This window comes from Euprymna scolopes, chromosome 1 (genome assembly GCF_053919585.1).
Source record: "Euprymna scolopes isolate OS-2025 chromosome 1, ASM5391958v1, whole genome shotgun sequence".
In the NCBI taxonomy this organism is placed as follows: Eukaryota; Metazoa; Mollusca; class Cephalopoda; order Sepiida; family Sepiolidae; genus Euprymna; species Euprymna scolopes.
The window spans coordinates 82,092,816-82,113,378 of NC_136482.1; the positions used below are offsets into that span (position 1 = coordinate 82,092,816).

General features: G+C 30.0%; 2 protein-coding genes across 15 annotated transcripts in view; one reads left to right on the plus strand and one right to left on the minus strand.

Moving 5' to 3' along the window:
* Positions 1 to 1,357, plus strand: part of LOC145243562 (putative phospholipid-transporting ATPase IIB) — a 392,356-nt gene extending 390,999 nt beyond the window's left edge. For all 11 annotated transcript variants that reach the window (XM_080106777.1, XM_080106576.1, XM_080106656.1 and 8 more), the window contains one exon: positions 157 to 1,357. In XM_080106777.1, the coding sequence (XP_079962903.1) occupies positions 157 to 293 (137 nt within the window). In that variant the 3' untranslated portion in view covers positions 294 to 1,357. The remainder of the gene's footprint in view (positions 1 to 156) is intronic.
* LOC145244643 (ribonuclease P protein subunit p29-like) overlaps positions 156 to 20,563 on the minus strand; it is a 230,794-nt gene continuing 210,386 nt past the window's right edge. For all 4 annotated transcript variants that reach the window (XM_080107152.1, XM_080107153.1, XM_080107151.1 and 1 more), the window contains exons 5-7: positions 9,702 to 9,770; positions 4,265 to 4,440; positions 156 to 1,671 (exon numbers count right to left, since the gene is read on the minus strand). In XM_080107152.1, coding sequence (XP_079963278.1) covers positions 1,535 to 1,671; positions 4,265 to 4,440; positions 9,702 to 9,770 — 382 coding nt within the window. In that variant the 3' untranslated portion in view covers positions 156 to 1,534. The remainder of the gene's footprint in view (positions 1,672 to 4,264; positions 4,441 to 9,701; positions 9,771 to 20,563) is intronic.

Consider the following 20,563-nt stretch of genomic DNA (forward strand, 5'->3'; position numbering starts at 1 on the left):
ATAAATTATTACAGTAGGAGAAATCTGAAGCAAATATTTTTAAAAAATTCCCTGTTTATTAAAGCAACAGTTGACTTCTGATAATTTACTAGGTTTTATGTTTGTTTGTTTTTTTTTTTTAAATAATCACATTAAAAATATTGATTTATATTTCAGATGCATCTTTCCTGAAGACTGGCAGTTTCATTTGGAAGGTGGTCGTCATCACTTCAGTCAGCTGCATCCCTCTATACATTTTGAAATATTTGCGAAAGAAATTCTCACCGACAGTATATTCTAAATTGACACCTTAGATTTAAAAAAATATCTTCTCTTCCATCTTAAACATTCTTTCAGAATAAAGAAAAAGATAAATGTTCCCACTCCAATCAAAATGACAGACTCTGTTGAAATGGTTCTTCATTCCAAGGATAAAAACAATATTGGACGTAATAACAAAAACCGTTAAATCACAAAGAAAAGGTGGAGAGAGAGAGAAACAATCAGTTTCTCCCAACGAAATCCCATTTTTATTATTTTTCTGTCTCCCTCCCCCCACTGTTAATATTTTTGCAATAAAATTAGCAAAATTGGCCTTTCTAAAGATAATGGAAATTTCTTTTGATGTTCAGCTTCAGACCCTTTTTATTTAGTTTTAAAAAAAGATCTGTTCCATTTCATTAAACAAAAGCAATTTAAAAAAAAAGAAAAAAGCAAACTAACACCCAAAAAAATCCAGTAATTTAATAAATAATTATTAGCCCATTTATATTTGGGTGGTGGAAAAAAATGATTGTAGAAAGTGGTTTTCTTTCTTTTTGTTTAATTATTAAATTGGCCGATTGTATTTATTTTATAAAGATTTCTCCTGAGCCAAGATTTTAGATGAAGCCTTAATAAAAAAAAAAAAAAAACTATTTTACTGTATATTTTTTATTTTGCCACTTTTAGGTTACTTCTCTTTTCTCCTAGAAAACGGACGTTCTAACATATTTCTTTCATACACATACAAAAAAACAAATGCTTAACTATGCCTGACTTTAAAGACAATTTAACTCTCGAATGTGTGTGATAATAAATTGTCAATGGCAGATAGCTTTTAGAATATGTTGAAAAAGAAGGTTACCCCCTCCTCCCCTATCCTCTTGTTTTGGCCTCTGATTTAGAGCCTGATCCTCCCCCAGACCCTTTTTGAACAGACTATTGATGTCTTCTCAGGAGTTGAAAAAAAAAAAAAAAAAAAAAAGACTGAATATGTAAAATAAAATAAAATTACAACAAAAAATAAAAAGGTTTTGGTGTAATTTATAAGTTTTTGAAGAGCTTCGTGTTTTGAAAACCAATTTCTCAAAAAAATAAAAAAGTTCTAATGGATGGAGATGAGTTTTTTTTTGTTTTTTTTTTTTAATCTAGACCATAAATTGTCTCATTCTGCAAATTAAGGCAAAATTTTTCTTTTAACAAAGTTTTTTCAAAGACATCAAAAGTGAATTTCAAATTAAATAATTTCACAACAAAAATACAAACTGAAAAGAATTTTAATTTGTTTTCTCTCTTACAAAGCAATTGTTGATTTTGTTTTGAATCTGCGATGAGCTCTTTCACTTGCTCTTACTTGCAAATGGTTGCCATAAAGTGTATAGCAATAATCACCTAACTGGAAACGGAAAATGGAATTCTTTTTTGGAATACCTGTTAAACAAAAAAAAAATTGTTTTACATTAAAATATGAGAAATAAGTGAAGACAGAATTATTTTTCTTGTTCTCCATAGAATTCTGTCTTAGCTGCTTAATTTGACTAATAAACGATTTATACAAGCCAATACAGTTGTAGCTTTAAAGGTTGAGTGGATTTAAGTACCTCCCTTGATATGTCTTAGCTATGAGACACTTATTACATTTTTCAGCCATTCTTTTAATTTCTTCTGTTGAATAGGATAAATTTCTTATCCTGACAAAGTATATCATGGAGTCTCTTTATGCAACGATTTATTGTTGTGACTCAAATAACTTACAAGCTTGTGTATAGCTTGTTCTAATTTAGTTTACATATATTCTAAGGAACATTTTATTTTAGCAACTAAGTGAATGTTGATATTTAGCTTGTGATTTTTCTGAGCAAATAGTTTAGGATCCAAAGATTGGAATTTATATTGTGTAGAGGAGTCTCAACCTTTTTGAAGTCTCATTTAATAGCTCCATTACTTAAAATATATATATATATATATATGAGGGCATGTAGACTATACAGCAAATGTTTTACAAGTTAAAAAAGCATTTATCCAAGGCATGAAAATTGTTAAACAAAATATTTTTACTATAGGTTTTAAAAATAAAGGTACAAGATTCAATTTTAAATTTATTTATCTTCAAAGTGCACTTTTGTAAATTTTACAAAGTAAGGTATAAAAATTTAATTTAAATTGAATCAAAAAATTACCTGTGATTTATTTTATGTAATGTACATTCTGTTGCACTTTTAAAAAAAAAATCATTGAAAATTTTATATCTATATCATTAATTGCTAGATGAAAGATGTTTTTAAATTGCAACAAAATGTACATTATATAAAATAAATCCAAGGTAATTTCTTGATTCAATTTAAATTAAATTTTTATACCTTACTTTGTAAAATTTATAAAAGTGCACTTTGAAGATAAATAAATTTCAAATTGAATCTTGTACCTTTATTTTTAAAGCCCATTGTAAAAGCATTTTGTTTAACAATTTTCATGCCTTGGATGAAATGTTTTTCTAACTTGTACCTTATCTTTTTAATATTATATTTTAAAACGCTCCTTCTCTCTATTTCAGTTTGTATTTCTCCTCACACCACAACTCATTTTTGCAATCCCCTCTTTGTAATACAGATCTGAATAATGAGAAAATCAAATTTTTTTTTTAACAAAAACTTAAAAAAAATTTAATCTGAAGTTATTTTAAACTTCTTTCAGAATAGAAAATCTTTAAAATTTAATAAGGAACACATTTCATATTAACAAATATTCAGTACATAACGAGAAAAATAGATGAAAATTTCAAAAGGACTGTATAACTGGTTAGTCAATAGTAGTCCTCGCTAGCGAAAGTCTTTGTTATTCTATTATTATTTAACACATTTTGTGTCCTGCTCTTTTGCACGAGGACTAATTTTATTGTTAAAACAAATATATATATATATCTCCATAAAATTTTCAGAAAGTTAAAAAAAAAAAAAAAAAAAGAAAAAAAAAAAAGGAACATTTATCTAATAAGATGGGGTCCCTTTAGTGATATTTAATTCCAATAAAACTTTAATTTCCTTCTCTTATAAATTCTGGATTTCACAAATACACATTTTCAAAGCTAAAGCAAAATATTCTTTTATCTTCTGATATTTAATGTTTTGTCAGTATCACATCAGTACTTAAATTATCTATTTTCTAAGTTTCTGTACTCACCATATTTAATAAGTTGGAAGTTGCCATACTTATGACAGATTGGTTAACATTATTTCATTAACAATGTATTTTCTGTTGCCTTTCAAAAACGGTAAACTTTAATGTATAACAAATCGTTCTGAGCCATACATTTAATTTCTATGGCTGCTTGTAGCCACCATACGAAAGAATAAAATAAACCTAGCAGATGGTCTTTTAGTTTTATCTAGCTAAAAAGTTATGGCATTTTTGTTTCTAAGAAGTTTGTTGGATAAATGTCAGAAGTAATTCAGAATCAAAAGCATCTTTAAAAGCTTCCATTTTGTAAATTAGAAATGTAGCATCCTTAATTCTAGAATTCCTTTGTCATATTTATCCAACCTGTTGAGCTCTAGTTACAGTATTATTTGCTGGACAGGGGGGGGGTATACATCAGAAAACATAACTAGGATATCCAACCTTCACATCGATATAAAGTTAATTATCAATCCATGTCACCTTTTCTCGGAAACTACTAGGTCGATCTGGTTTAAAAAGTACAGTTAAAGATAAGTTAATACTACATGTACCTTAGAAGTTTGACATAAATTATGTAAATTAATTAGTTTTATTTTGATAAATAAATAACTTATGCTTGTTTTTAATGGCTTAGTGATTTCATCCTAGGAGTCTTACTATCAATAGTTTTGTTCATTGTGATATGTGAATATTTAAAGAAGTAAGATCAAGTAAAGTAATCTTAAGAACATTACTGATAGTTAAATTTTCAATTGGAATATGTTAAAATGTTACTTATTTGATTTTTAATATTTGTTTAGTGGCTGGGAAACTTACTTTACTGAAAAATTAGATGTGCTTAACTTACATTTGAGCCGGTCATTCTTGGTGATAATCTTAAAAGTGTTTTTTGTCTCCATTACGATAATTCCTGTTGTCCCGACAAAAGATGGGCATTTTGATTGGCTCACTGTCACATAGCAGCCATGATAATCAGCTTTGAGGATTTTCATCTGTACAGTCTGTAAATTGCTGCTGTTTACACTGGAAAAAGAAAAAATTGTTTTAATTCAATAATGAAAAGAATTTTATTGTATTTTTGTAGAAAACTTGGATTTTTTTTTTTTCAGTAATGCTATTATATACTAAAATGTGAGCAAATGTTTATTTTCCTATATGTTTTAATAATAATAAATATATGCTAAAATATTTCTTAATTTGAGGATTGTTCAAATTAGCTGCAACTTGCAATTAAGAGATCAAGTGATCGATCTCGTATTGTTTTATACAGAATCTATCATTATCGCTTCAGTAACTCCATTTGCTTATTAATAGTCAAAAAGTTAGAAAGCAAAGAATGAAAACATTGGAATACTCCATTATAAACAAAAAGGAATATCACTACTACTAGTAGTATTATTTATAGCCTGTAAAGGAGGTATGATAATTCGAAAGAGACTAATTTTAACTATTTGGTTCTTGTACAGAATTTCCTCTATATTAAAAACAAGAATAAAGACAAATCTGTATGTACTCATGACGAAATGAAAATATATTCCAAAAACGTAAATTGAGTAACTAAAGAGCGACTATCTCAATACCATTTCGAAAACAATTTCAAACAAAAAGAGATAACTCAACAATGACTGCAAGATTTATGTTGTAATGCTTGCAAATTACGATTTCTAGCTTTTTTTTTTTTTTTTTACATAGCCATCACCACATTATCAAGGCCAAGAGGCCACTCAAGGATAAGGGTTAAAGAGTGTACAGTAGAAATTGGACAATATAGTAATCATTAGTAATGAAAATTTGGTAAATTTGATAACTTATATGGAACGGCTCATCAAGAACTTATTTACGTTAGACTTGAAGACAACCATATTGTAGTCAGCCGGAAAGCAGGAAAACGGAAGACAATTCCACAGGCGTGCAGTTCTAAGAAAGAAGCTTTGTTCATGGAATCTACGTTTAGGTTTAGGCACAGATAAAGAGTGGGGGGAATTATTGATAGTGTTTACAGCTAGACGAGTGTTTCTTGTGAAAGTTTGGCGAGGGGGGACCATAGATTGAAGCTCAGTCGAACACTTTCCATGAAAATAACGATACATCAGAGACAAACTCGCAACATCTCTTCTGTGAGATAGAGGTTGCAGCGAAGAGAAAAGGACATCTCCTACGAGGCTACGAAGTCTATTTTGAACTCTATCAAGGCAGGCCAAGTCCTTTCTAGCAGCTCCTGCCCAGATGTGGCAACAGTATTCCATCCTTGGACGTACCTGGCTCTTATATAGATAGAGAATAGCATCAGCAGTGAGATATCTACCGGATCGATAGAAAGATCCGACCATTTTTCCAGCGGCCTTGGCAACAGATTTGATGTACGTGTTCCATTTAAGATCAGGAGTAATGGTCAAGCCAAGAAGCTTGTCAAAACTTGAGGCCTCCTGAAGACGAGAGCCATTCATTTCAATTGATGCCAGATGTGGATCAGAATGTTGATGATGTAAAGAGAGAAGCTTGGTTTTTGATGCATTAAAAGTAACCAGCCACTCCTTACCCCATTGTACTACGTGCTCAAGATCAGAGGAGAGAGAATTGGAGAGAACTTGGTCGGTTACTGTCTTAGATGTGCTACCATAAATGGTAGTGTCGTCAGCATAGATGTCTACAAATGATGTAAGGATATGATTTGGAAGATCATTAATGTAGATCAGGAAAAGAGTTGGGCCCAGGATGGACCCCCGGCATTAATACTGTGAGCTTCTGATTTTTGCCCCTCAACTACTACTCTTATGAACCTATCAGAAAGAAATGATTTAATAATTGAGAAGACATTTCCAGCAATACCATAGCTAGAGATCTTATGAAGTAAACCTTTATGCCATACCCTATCAAAGGCCTTAGATATGTCAAGAGCAATTGCCCTAGAAAGGTTGCCTCCATCTAGAGATTTGCTAATCCTATGAGATATAACTGTAAGCACATCTGCTGTAGATCTAGCAGAACGGAAACCATATTGAGTGTCACTAAGAAAGTTATTTTTGTTGAGATGGTTGATTATTTCTGTATTTAACACAGATTCCAGCAACTTACTCATGATGCACAGGAGACTTATTGGCTTGTACTGAGAGGGGGATGAGCGATCACCTGAATTCTTAAATACAGGGCATACTGATGAAATTTTCCAGGGAGATGGGAAACTATTCTCCTTAAGACAACGTTTAAACAGTTTTGTAAGTATGGGCGCTAGTTCAGGTTGAAGTTTTTTGAGTACTATAATTGGAATACCGTCAGGGCCAGTTGCTTTACTGGAATCAAGGTTTTTGATTAGCTTGGCAACATCACGTACAGATATACGCATATCACATAGCGTGTTTTCTGATACAGGAGGAAATATTGGGGGTTGGCGGCCTTGATCGCAAAAGGTAGAATTAGCTGCAAAGTTCTTGACAAAGAGTTTGGCTTTGTCTGATGCTGACGAGATTACCTCAGGTCCATTGATAATAGTTGGGATGGAGCACACGCTTCTGTTCAGGATTCTGTTTACTATTTGCCAAAACTGGTGGGAACCAAGCCACTGCTCAGCTACTTTGGAGTTAACAGATTGAGCATACAACTCTCTTGCATTCTTTATTACTTTCTTACAAGTAAATGACATGATTTTTGGAATATGATCTTTTCCTTTTATCATGGACACATCATCGAGAGTTTTTTTATTCTTGCTTTTTAATATATGGAGAATTCTGGACTCAAACCAAATATTTAACTAGCTTTGCAAACAAGTTTTCTTCCTGGTTCAAATCGTGTTTTTCAAATTTGAATTCTGTATTTTGATCAACATAAAATTCTTTTCTTCTATGAAATATTGATCAGTACAGGACATGAAAATGGCATAAGCACATTTCTATATGTAAAAAGAATGTTTCATGAAAACTTTTTTAACATTCATCAGAACAAGCAAGGCAGAATCTATAAAATAGCAGGAAATTCATTCTTTCCCATCTCAATAAAAAGATTTAATGAGAAAACAATTTGTGTTTCTATTAATGAAACTTGCCAAAAGGAAATAAGCACAGATTTTAAAGCAATCTAAAGTAAAAATAGGATTATCAAGTAAATGTCATTAAATGGGAAATTTGATAGAATTGGATGTAAGAATAAACCAAACAAACAAAGTTGTAGACTATGTACGAGGGTCGTTCCAAAAGTAAAACCTATTTTTTCTTTTTAACTCAAAGTTAAAGAGCTATGATGACGGGAGTGGTACATTAAAACAAGGGACCTTTTATGCTTCAGTATTTTATTTCTACATAGTCATCACGATTCTCAATGAATTTATGCAATGATGCATCTCTATTACAGGAGTTGCTTAATTAATCTCACACCACCAATATCTGCAATAAAGAGATGAAATTTCAGGTCATGAATGCATAAGTTCAGTTACCATAACAATGCAATTTGCAATCTGTTCTCAGCCATTTGGATGGAAGGACTGAATAAAAAATAGGAGACATTACTTTTGGAGTGTCTCATTTTATCTTCAGATGACCCTCACACATGTTAAAAATAGTAAATGTCAAAAACATTTTCAAAATGGAGTTAGAAACCTACATTGATCAAGTTACATGAGTAGCTTAAATTGACAGATTTTCATTATGCTATAAATAATAGATTGCATAGAAATTATTTGAAGCCTTTTTTAAAAAAAGGCTAAAATTGAAAGAAAAAAAAAAAAAAACTGATAAAATTTTGCATTAAAAATAAATTTGACAAAAGATTTCCAATGGAGAATTTTATAAATTTTATTATTTTGAATGATATGTAAAACTCACAATTAGATTATTCCTTGAGAAAGTGGAGATGATAACCTTGTAAAATAAATCGCTATTTGAGCTTATTCTATCTTAGCAATTATAATATTTACATGTACAAATATATTTTTAGTGATTTTGATACATTACAATTTATTTGTGATTAAAATTACTAAAAGCAGAAAATGAATTTGTTTAGAATGACTGATTTTGTTTGGACAAAACAGATTAGAAATGTTATGACTTGTGAACTATTGTATTTTGTTTGAAAGGGCTTAAAGGTAAAAATTAAAAATACAAGTAGTTTCTTTTAGGCAGCTTCCTTCCACAAACTGGGAGGCCATGGTCTATGCAACATCTACAAATGGAGGAGAGCTTTTTTTTTTCTTCCTATATGGGTCATGTGACCAACTAATATGGTTAAAAACAAATTCAAGATACCTTGGAAGAAGATTTTGTTTTTGTCATTCATATTAAAAAAAAAAAAAAAAGAAATGGTAACAAAAAAAAATAGAAATTTTGAAAAATTATTTTTCAATTGTGATTAAAATAAAATGTTTTAATCTTTGAGACTTAACATTTTTTATCAACAATGTTTTTTTTTTTTTTTTTTTTTTTAAGAAAAACTATTCGTTTCAAAGAAGGAAATTCATTTAATACTTTTCATGCTTTTTTTAAATCAGATTTTTCATTAAACTTTTTAATTGAATGCAATTTTTTTAACACTTGATATTGATGAGATTAATTCCTTTATAAATATTTACTCTTTGAGGAAAAACTTATATGTATGTTTAAAAAAGGTGGATGCAATATGGAGGGGTTGTGCGTGTAATCTTATGAATTTAAATATTCTTGAGAGAATGATTTTTCAGGTATTTAGCAGAAAAGCCAACAAACGAAAAAAAAAAAAAAAAAAAAATTTGCTAAAAATTCAAATTATTAACAAATAAATGTTACCAAAGGCAAAATAAGCTACTCTTCTAATTACCTGGATAAGTTTTGTGTGTTTTAATGAAATTTTACACATTTATTCAGTTCCAAAACAAGCATTGTGGATTTGATAAGTTAAACTGGCAATTAACATGGCTGACGAAAACATGCAGTCTTTGGAACGTCAATAATGGCTCAAAAGTCCAACAATAAACAAAATATTGATAGAAATCCACCATATAAGTATCACAAAGTATCACCGTGATACTTATTGGATGAGTTTATATCAGTATTTTGCTATTTTTGGACTTTTGAGGCTTCAAAGACTGCATGTTTTCGTCAACTATGTTCATTGCTGGGTGGACTTATCAAATCAACACCGCTTGTTTTTTGAACTGAATAAACGCTTAAAATTTCATAAAAACACACAAAATTTATCCAGATAAGTAGAAGAGTAACTTATTTAGGCTTTGGTAAGATTTATTTGTTATATATCTGATCCCCCCACCTCCTTTTCATTTGTTGGCTTCTCTACTAAATCCCCAGTTTTATTTTACTTACTTTTCATAATGAATCAAATCTTTGATGTACTGAAGCCATAACTGATACATAGGAATGAAGTTTTCGAATCTGATAATGGAAAAAAAAAAAAAAAATGAAATACAATAAATATAGAAAGGTGAGGAGGTGAAGAAAAACAGCTGATATGACAGAGTAATACATGTCCTCCAGAGACAAATATTAAATGCATACAAAAAAAAAAATGCATTTTTTATAACATCTATACAAACATTTTATTTGTTGACAAGTTAGGTATTCAATTTATTCTGCTAAGAGTCATTAAAAAAAAATAAATATATATATATATATATATATATATATATATATATACTTATGCAAGATCTTGCCATATTCTAAAAATAGGACTCAAACAAGTGCATGAATAAAACCGGTTAAAAACAACTTGAGGATAGCAGATAGTCTAATAGTCATGTAGAAAATTTTAAAGTGTGCTAAGATATTTAGATTTTTAGCTGATCTGTATTGATGACATAAGAAACTAAGAATGTTTTAAAGATAGAGAAAAATGACCAAACTGCAGAAGCAATATTACTATTAATTGTACACTGAATAAAGTTCATTTTGAGGTAACTACTAAGTTCCATTCTATTTTTTTTTTTTTTAACTAAATTGAAAACGGTCTGCTTAACCTACTTGAGAAGGAGGTCAAATTATTAGTGAAAATCAGTTAAACTTGATCAATGGGAGTGACTGTTTTGAATAGTCAACAGAATGTTACATTTCGCAGTTGGCTTTACAGATTCTCCCATAAATATGTGTACACATACGAGGAAGGTGACAGTTGCTGCTTTTGTGAGAGCACAACCATTCTGTTGTGGTGGGTGGAAAGACCAATTGCCAACTAAATGGTTAGAGGTTCAATCTCTGGCTTGGGATGAGTACACTGAAGAACTGTGATACAATGAAACAGCATGTCTGCATATGACTACATACATACAATATATATTGCTAATACATACTAATAAATTTTGTTCAAAACAGAACTAGTGTATGCAGAGAGTAACAGCAAATTAAATTAAAAAATTTTAGTAAAGAACAAATTTTACTCCATGTCAATGAAAGAGAAAAAAGTAGCAACCATAGCAAGATCAAGGGCAGACAACCGACTTTCATTTAATTTTTTTTTGTTTTGATGATGTCAGAAAAACAACCGAAATGCAAAATTTTAACCCAAACAATAATTATTAACATAACATGTAATAATTTTTTTTTTTTTTTTGCAGAAAATAACATTTTCAAATAATGAAAACATTATTTTAGAAGGATCATTTTATATAAATTAAAAACAAAATTTGAAGCATATTAAAACGGCTTTGGCCTCAACTCATAGGTAAAAAACAGCAAGGAAAGTAATTGATAAATTTTTGGAAAATACCATCTTTATTCCATGACAAGTTTTTCTTCATTGTTTTTTTTTTTTACCACCATAAGTGCCAATTTGAATAAGCACAAAGTTTTTTAATACAAAAAAAGTCAATTTCCACTTAAATTTCTTGATTAAAAAAAAAGCAGAACATGCATCCCTTAAATATAAAATAAACTTTTATTCTTGATTTTTTTTTTGAAAATGCATTTTCGGAAATCAAGCTGCTAACTAGTGTTGGGACAATTCCTAAATTTTTTCCGATTCCAGGAAAATGTTGATTAACGATTCCGATACCAAGTACGATTCTGATTCCCATGGAATTGTTTTGAAATATACCATTATATAATCAAAAGTTTTTGTGTAGCGAAAAAATTTGGTACAGTGAAAAAGTGAAATACAATTAAGGGAATTTCGAAAACAATTTGATTTTTTTCGTAAAATTTCTTTCATTGAAGATAAAAGTCAAAACAAATATTTTAACCATGAATTAAACATGCACCATGAAATTAATAACAATCAATTTCAGGAGTTATTTTATATATTAAAAATTATAAAGAAAAAGTAAGTCATGATTAATTCAACAAAAATACAATAACATCAAATTTCAAGGGGAAAAAAGTGTTTTGTTTATCTTTTGATATTCATTTTTTTGTTTTATTTTCTCTTTATCTTCGGTAACTCTTCAAAATTTAACACTTTTTTTGTAGCTTCAATCGCTAACTAATTTTTATTCCACTTTCTAGAATATTCTTATTTCTAAATGAAATTTAAAAATAACTAAATCTTCGATTAAATTTTTAGCCTTTTATATTCAATCGTCTCAAATTCTTATTTATTTATTTGACTTTTTAAAAAATATTTTTAACAATAATGTTATTTTTTAAATCTAAATTGGTTTATTCCTATATTTATTTTATTATATAATTATATACTTAGCCTCCTTTAATGTTTATTCTTATTTAATGTCTTAATTTACCTTTTTATTTCGATATAAAAAGTAAATTTTTGATAATTGTTAAATAAGTCATTTATTGAACTTTCGAAATCGCTTCTGCCATAATGCTGTTTCTGACAACCTTTTTTTTTTTTTGTTAGGGGTTGGGAAATATTTACCTATGCTCACATCACAGCTGTGATACCAGGCATCAGTGAATGTCGACCAAGTCTCTACAGTCCTTTAGTTGAACGGCTCTGAGTGACTGGTTAGTTTACAAAGTTAGAGTTCAAAGGATTAAAAAAGTTTAAAAAATAAAGAAAAGTTAAACTTTTTTTACTTTTTTTTAATAAATTTTTCACTTTTTTTTTTTGTTGTGCAAAGAAGTTCCACAAGAAATGTTTAATTGCTTCATTTGCAAAATATTTTAATGAAATGTAAATTTTTAAAAGGAAAAAAAATTTAATTCACTTACTGCATTTATTTAACAGATAGCAAAATGATTGTTTTCTTTCTCAGTTTTTGAAAGACCTTAAGCGGGACCGTCAGTCAGCATAATATGTAGTTCTAACGTTTTTGTTTTTGGATACTTCAAAAAAGCCGACCGACTGTCAAAGTTTTGCGAACTGATACCATGTTATCAGGTTCACTTTTTTTTTTATTGTTTAAATAATTTGACTTTGTTGTTTTATTTTAAAAGAAGAATTAGGTTAACAAGACATTTTTCATTTACTAATGAGATTTTTCATTCATTCACTATAATGGAAGAGTGTTGGTTAAAAAAAACCAAAAAAAAAAAAAACCAAAAAACAAAAATCTTGCCAAAAGATACCCCCCCCCCTTTTTTATTGTTACCAGTTGGAAAAACCACTGATTTTTAACATGATTTACCTGCAAAGAGAGCACTGTAAAATCGTTTTTCTCTAAGGGTTAAGTATTCATCAACTTTTTCATGGACTTGACGTAGTTAGGCTGTTTTATACATAAATAAACTTTGTTCACAAATGAAAACAATGTTACCTCGCGGCCCCTAAAGTTTCGCAACAGTGCAAACATAACTAATCATGGGCCTCAAAGTTTCGAAACAGCCAGACAGCTCCCATGTATGTGATGGAATAAGAAAACTCATTAAGATAAATAAAGATTACCTTTAAAGTAGTTAATAAAATTCTTGTATATCATATTAAATATGTTATGAAAAGTTCCATGATGTTTTTATCAAATTTTTGACAGCATTAATCTCACTTCAAGCAAACAGTTCAACTTAAAAACATAAGAGAATCGTAATGAAAGAATCGTAAATCTAAGGTATTTTTTAATGATATGATTCCGATTCCCCCCAAAATACATGATTCTTATGATTAACGATTCTGATTAATTGTCCCACCACTACTGCTAACTCAAGTAAATTTTTATGTCAAACTTACATAAACTGAAATTCTATTAAAAACTGAACAATGTTTACAATATGAAACTTTGATGCTAGATACATTTTTTTAAGAATTAAAATTTAAAAAAGATCCAAAAATTTATAGGGAAAAAAGGATCCAACATGTTTTTGAAAAAGGTAATGTTAAATTAATTTAACGTTTATCATTTTTCAAATCTCTAATAGAAGTAGCAATAGTATTTAAAATGGTAAAATAGTGTTTCATTCCATAAAGGTTTTTTGGCATAAATATTAAAAATAAAATGAACAACAGAAATATATACATTTAATTAAGGTAACTGATTGGCATCTGGTAAATATATAAACTTAATTCTCAGCAATTTCTGTAGAATTCTCATGTACTGCTTCTTCCATTCAATCCTATTTCATTGCAATATTTAATGAATTTAACTTTTTAAATAAAGAAAATGGATAATATTTTGTTTCATTGCTTCCTTTTAAGATTTATACCTGAAAATATTCATAATGTATTAAAAATAAAAACAAAATTTAAAAACTCATCCATATATATATAAAAGCGAAAATGTATGTATGTGTGTTTGTATGCCTCGCAAAAACTTTTGACACGGGTCACGGATTTTCACGAGATTGGTATCATTTTAAACTTCTAACCTTCGCCCGACAAATATAAAAAAATTGGCCAAAAACATTAATTTCTTCACCCTAAAATCATCAGTTTTCTACAGGGAGGGGTCAGCAAAAACCGTCCTCTCATGACAAGTTCACTTCTACGCATGCGTCATACGACGTCGGAACATGATTTACTTTAAATATTAAAAAAACAGACACAATTTCGTCAATGTCATCCTAGCTCAGTTGCTTAGAGCGCGGCCTCATTATCTAAAGGTTTTGGGTTCGAATCGTGATGTGAGATTTTTTTTTTTTTTTTTTTCGATTTTTAACATTTTTAATATTGAAACAGGGTTATTTAAGTCATTTTGCACTTTTTTTTTGTTTTTTTTTGTTTTTATTTTTGGTTTTTATTTTTCAGATTTTTTTTTTGTTTTTTTTTTGTTTTTATTTTTCAGATTTTTTTTTTGTTTTTCCCATTTTTACATTTAACATTGTTTGCCTTACGTTAGTTTTTTTTGTTTTTTAAAAATATTTACTTCGCTTATTCTTATGTTTTGATTAACACCCCCTCACCCGAGCACACACACCTCAAAACACCCAGGCAATGCTGGGTACCCCCCCCCCCGCTAGTTAATATATATATTACTTATTGATGTCAATATATTTCTTTAAGGCTGCACAATCTACTAAATTTTATATTATTTTAAAGAAAAATCAGAATAAATTTGGCCAACAAAGTAAATAAATAATAAAAAAAAAAACTTTTTACAAAACTACAAACAATTTATGGTTTAGATGTTACATTCAACCTCATTTATGGCACATATAAACCAAATATCTCTATTTTTATTTTTATTACTATGATTTATTGCTTGATTGTCTAAGATACTTAGTAGTAAAAGTAAATAAAAGCAAAACAAAAAAAAAAGTGGCAATATTGTCAATCATTTACTAACATTAATTATATCATCGTATTATAAATAATAAAAAAACAAAAAAAAATTGAATAGCATCGTATCAGAAAATTGACAAATAAGATTTACTTTTACAGACACATAAGGGATTAAAAGATTACACCATCCTTTTGTCTTAAGAGACAATGGATACATCCCGCAGGAGTGACAAGGAGTTTATAGTTAAGGTTGAGTTGTGCAGTATCTCAACAGCTCTTTCTCAGGAGTTGATGTTGCTTAAATCCAGTGGCAAGGAGAAGTACAAGGCAACAGGGAAAAAATGCCAGGATCAAGAGAAAGTGGTGTCATTTCAGAGTTTTTCTTCTAGACTAGTTCATCTACCAAAATTTGAGAGCCTAACCCATCCGACTATTAAATCTATAAATCCCAAGTGATACAGTATGGCTGATAGGACTAAAAAGCAAAAAAAAAAAAGCAGCCGCATTTACCTTAGGTGGGTTTAACAGACTAACAGACTTCCTCTAAAGGAGGAGATTTCTAGGGAATATCAAATTAACAAGCTATCCCCAGTTGCATGCATATACCCATTAAGGGAAATGAGCACATTAAGGTTTTGTAGTTTGTGCAATGTGTTAACATCTTATATACATCACTTGGTATTCCCAAATGATCACCCATCTAATATTGATTGACCAGGCCCAATGTTGTTTAACTGCGGTGATCAAATGATAACCAGTCTGTCAATGAATTTTAAACAATTTTTTTATATTCAAAATTTTCATAAAAAAATCCTTGTCTTAGGGGGGGAAAAAAAATCATTTAATTTTTTCATTTAATTATTTTATATAATTTTTTCAAATGCTCTTCAAAATCTCTAATTTTCTTTTAAATTTTGAAACAGTTCTTAAAAACATACAAACAATATTGAGGTTAATTTCTCTAAAGCAAAAAATTACTTTTATAAATTGTTTAAAATTTAAATTACAATGTGTTACTATTTTTTTTTTTTTACTTCTAAATTATGATACAATGTAATAATGCAGTTAAAATTACATTGGGGTAAAAAATTTGTTTGAATATTGAAAAATAAAACAAAACACCCACACACACACACAAATTAACTAAAGTACTTAGTTTGTAATTGTAAATTGAAAGAAAAATGCCTTTTTTATAAGTAAATTCATTAAAATTACAAATAATTCAAGTTTTTAATCGTCAAAATTAAAGAGTTTTTAAAAGCATGTTTTAAAATCAAAATTTTTAGCTTTATTTTATTTTTCACTAATCAACTGAGTAGAAAATATATTTTTTTATAATAAATTACAATTTTTAATCAGGGAACGTGTTATTAAATTAAAATTATTTCTCATCACTGTTATTTAGTGATAATTAAAATTAAATATTGTAGATATCAATAATGTTCATAATACTATCAAATTACACCATAAATAAATTTAAATATAAAAAAAAGTCAAGCATTCTTTTAATAGATTGATTATAAAATCAAGAACCATCATTTAATTTAAAAAGCGATTAAGTGGGTTGAGACACATTATACACAAAATAAATAAATAAATAAATAAATAAAATTATAAAAGACTAAACGGTCCTAAATGCAATTTATAATTACTACCAATATACTCTAATGTTTGCACTAATATTTATATAAAATGTTTAAATTGGTGAAGTAAAAAAAAAAAAACCCAAACAAATCTAATATATAAAAGGGAAAATGTGTGTGCATGTATGTCTGCCAAAAACTTTTCACAGATGCATTGGACCGTGACAAAATCGGTATCGTTAGAAAGATCAATCTCTCAAATGAAAAATATGTAAAAACCTTAGCCAAAAAGATTAATTCTGTGTCGGTCAACTGGGTCATCTTTTGCAAGGAGGGGTCACTTTTTGCAAGTCATACGACGAGTTATCTCAATATATGTTTAAAAAAAAAAAAAAAAAAGTTATTTTGACAGTACGTTAGCTTTTTTTCACCTCCTTTTCCTCTTTCGCGTTACAGGTTTGAGCCTGCCTACTGCAGCTAATTAAAAATTTTTTTTTTGCGCTCACATGGGTACTCGCTACTATTTTGATTGAAACAAAAGTTGTTTTTTTTTCGGGGGGGGGGGGGTTGCTCAATATCCTTAGTATACCACCTCTTTCCACTCGGACAATGCTGGTTAGCCCCGCCAGTAAAAATATAAAAACGTCGCAAATGACAAAGTTTAAGAAATAAAACAAAAAACAAAACATAAATCAGTATACAAAGAAAAATAAAGGAAATAAAAACTTATGGAAAAAGATAAAAAAAGCATTAGTTGGAGTGACTTGCTATTTGCTTTCTTAATTCCTCTAGATAATAAAATAAATTCATCATGTAATTTTTTTTCACTTATGTGTAATGGGATACATACACACGTGCAAGTAAATGCACATTGTTCTAGATTGTAGAATGGAAGCTAGGATTTTGTAGCAGATAAAACTCGATCAAGGTACTATTTATATTTATTTGTACAGGACAGCAAATTAAACTCACAGAAACCTAATGACCGACCAAACTGACTACTGACTTTGATGGATGAACTAATGCTACAAGCCTTTCATGAACACCACCAAATGGTTGACGATGCTTGCTGCATCTTGTTATCTCAGAGGCAAACAAACATCCATAGTTAATGAATGGCATTTTTTGTCTTTGTGTGATTTACATCTGTTTCTATTTGATACCAAGGATGACATCTAATTTGCTTATTAATGTGTAGATGGCAGATCGATTGTCATTTCTTTCAACTTCTGATTACCTCCCTCATGGATACCAATCATAGGATTGACCTGCTTGATAAAGCATGATGACCACATACATGATGGCTGAACCTTAATCAGTCAGAGTCGAGTATGTTTGTTAATTCTGCACATGCATGGCTTTATTGTTTATCAGGCTTCTTAGTCAACTTAAGCCATCACATCAAACCATTCACTTGGTGATATTCTGATTCTACGAAGGTTAAATTGTCAAGTGTACACAACTATTATGTGATCAATATTTTGTCTGCTACTTTGGTACACACTGTAGTGTTTCCTCTGTGAGAGTGTCATCCATTTATGTACACAGAATCGGTAAAAATGATGCGAGTTATTGACCATCTCCTCCCATCAGTACCATATCAACTATCTAATATATAAAATGAAAAATAGGCAGGCGCGTTTGTGTATGTTCACAAAAGACTTTTTGGCTAGGGGTTCTTGCATCGGTTAGATTCCGGGAGAAGTTTTCTTACACCTCCTAGATCATATCATCTCAGATTCGCAAATGGACAGTTTCTTTCATTTTTTTTTTTTTTTGAAAGAGTTTTAAAAATTCCCACCATCCTGTTCTCTTGGTTGTTTATCTTTTTTGTATAAATAAAGCGAAACTAATCAAATGCAACTGCCAACTTCCAGGTAGTATCTGTTCTGTAAATCGTCCCTCATACTAAGACAATTTACTGTTTATTTGGATACTGCCAGAGTGCCCCTTTTTTTGGCCTAGCTGCTTTTTCCCCACTTTGGTCTCCCAACTCTTGATGATTACCATCACTCTTCTCTTGATAAATGCTGCTGCCACTCTGAATCATTTAACCCCCAGGAATTGCCCACATGAAAAACACAGCATGTTACACTTAGAATCTTATTCTTCATTTTGTCATATAACGCACTTCATTTTGTCATATAACACACTTCTACCAAACTTTTAACCCAAATACTTGTGCACCATTCTGCAGCCATTTTGGTTCTTTGCTTAAAATCTTAAAGATTGGCAAGTGTTTTCTTACTCTGATTGCAAACACTTCATTTATGAAAATATCATCAATATATGTTCTGATGTTGCTAGTTGAATAATTATCATTTGACAAAGTAGTATCTACAATCATTCGTATGATAACTTGCCATCGAATCCAAAAGCCATACGTGTCAGACTATCTCTTTCTTTTAAAAATAAATTTTGTATAGTTTCAACGATTGATGTTACACACTTGCAAGTCCTAATCAAACTAACACATTGGAGCTTTTTTTTTTTTTCTGTTACTCTCAGTCTTTATGCAGACGTATGTGCCATGCCCATTCAGTCCACAATAATCTAATGTGAGGCACATCTTAGATTTATTTTTCTGAAGGGTTACCATAAATGGAATCAAGTCCTTTGGAAGGAGCCAGCCTTTTCTTCAGAACAGAGAACCAGCCATTTATTATCCAACCAGGTCTGTAGTTCAGGTTGATAATCTTGTCAGATATGAGCAAGCACTAAACATTCAGACACTTGTGCACCATCCTGCTTTGTATCTGGGGCCAATGTATCCTTTTTGCAAAGTGTTTTGATCCTGATCATTTATGACCCGTAATGCTAACATATTAGATGAAGTTTGGTTAGTACTGGAACTATACAATCTGCTGTGACAAATTTTTCTTACTTTTCATGATGACCTGTGCTCTAGTTACCCCCCCCCCCCCGATCATGTTGTTCATTATTGATGAGACTGGCAGTGGAACGGATACAAATAATGAATTGTTCTGTCTTGGCCAATAAAAGCATATGTCATCCACTTCTCTGTTAGTACCTTCCGAACAAGTAGAACAAGCCTTTGGAACCCAACCAAAAACACATCCATAGTTTCGTTGGTAGCAACGATTATGTCATGAAGTCTTTGAACACTGCAAAAGAATTGCTTGCAAATGATTATCAGCATTTGCTTAACTTGACATAAGCTCACCCTTTATTCCTTGTAAACAAGCTCAACCTGTTCAAATCATTGCACTATAGGAAGCTCAGTGGCAATTCCACTGAACTGAGGGATCAATCAAATATCAACCTACTTGCTTATCATTATGCCAAAAGTTAAAATCTCAGCTTTTCTTTCTTACTTGAATAAAATTTTGCAATAAACTGTTGACCAAATAACAATCCAACAGCATTACACTATAAAAAAAAGCAAAGACCCAAAAAGTAATTTTCGTTTAAGTTTGACACAAATGAAACTTTAAATGTGGGTGTTACGTGTTTGTCTAGGGTTATGAACAAGCAACAAACCAAAAGAGTAAATAAAATCAATAAACTCCAAGTTATAGAAAATGAAATATTTACTTTTTACAAAAACAAAACATCTAAATAACATTTACAGACACATATCCTTGGCCTTCGGGCCAAGATCAGAGTGTAGTAGCTGTCCTAATACCACACTTCATATTTTTTTGTTCTCGGGTTAGTGGAGGAGAAATTCTTCACGATTGAGATAATTTTTATTTTTGTTCCTTTTCTCTACATTAAAAAACGACCTTGGTATCTAACTCTGCCCTCGTGGGGAAGCAAAGTAAATAGGAACATTTACGGATAAACACATTATTAGTTCGTACTGATATAACAAGACTTGAACGTAAATATTAAGTTTATAACATCTTATAGATATGGGGAAAAATGGGCAGATAAAGATAGAGGGACCAAGTTTTGAAAGCTGATTTATCATAATTTTTTGTAGGTTTCCGACTACTTTTTGATTGTATTTGAAAGATTAGAGACTAAAGTCTCTAATCTTGTCAGACCCCCCCTCCCCAGACGTGCATCCATACATTCCT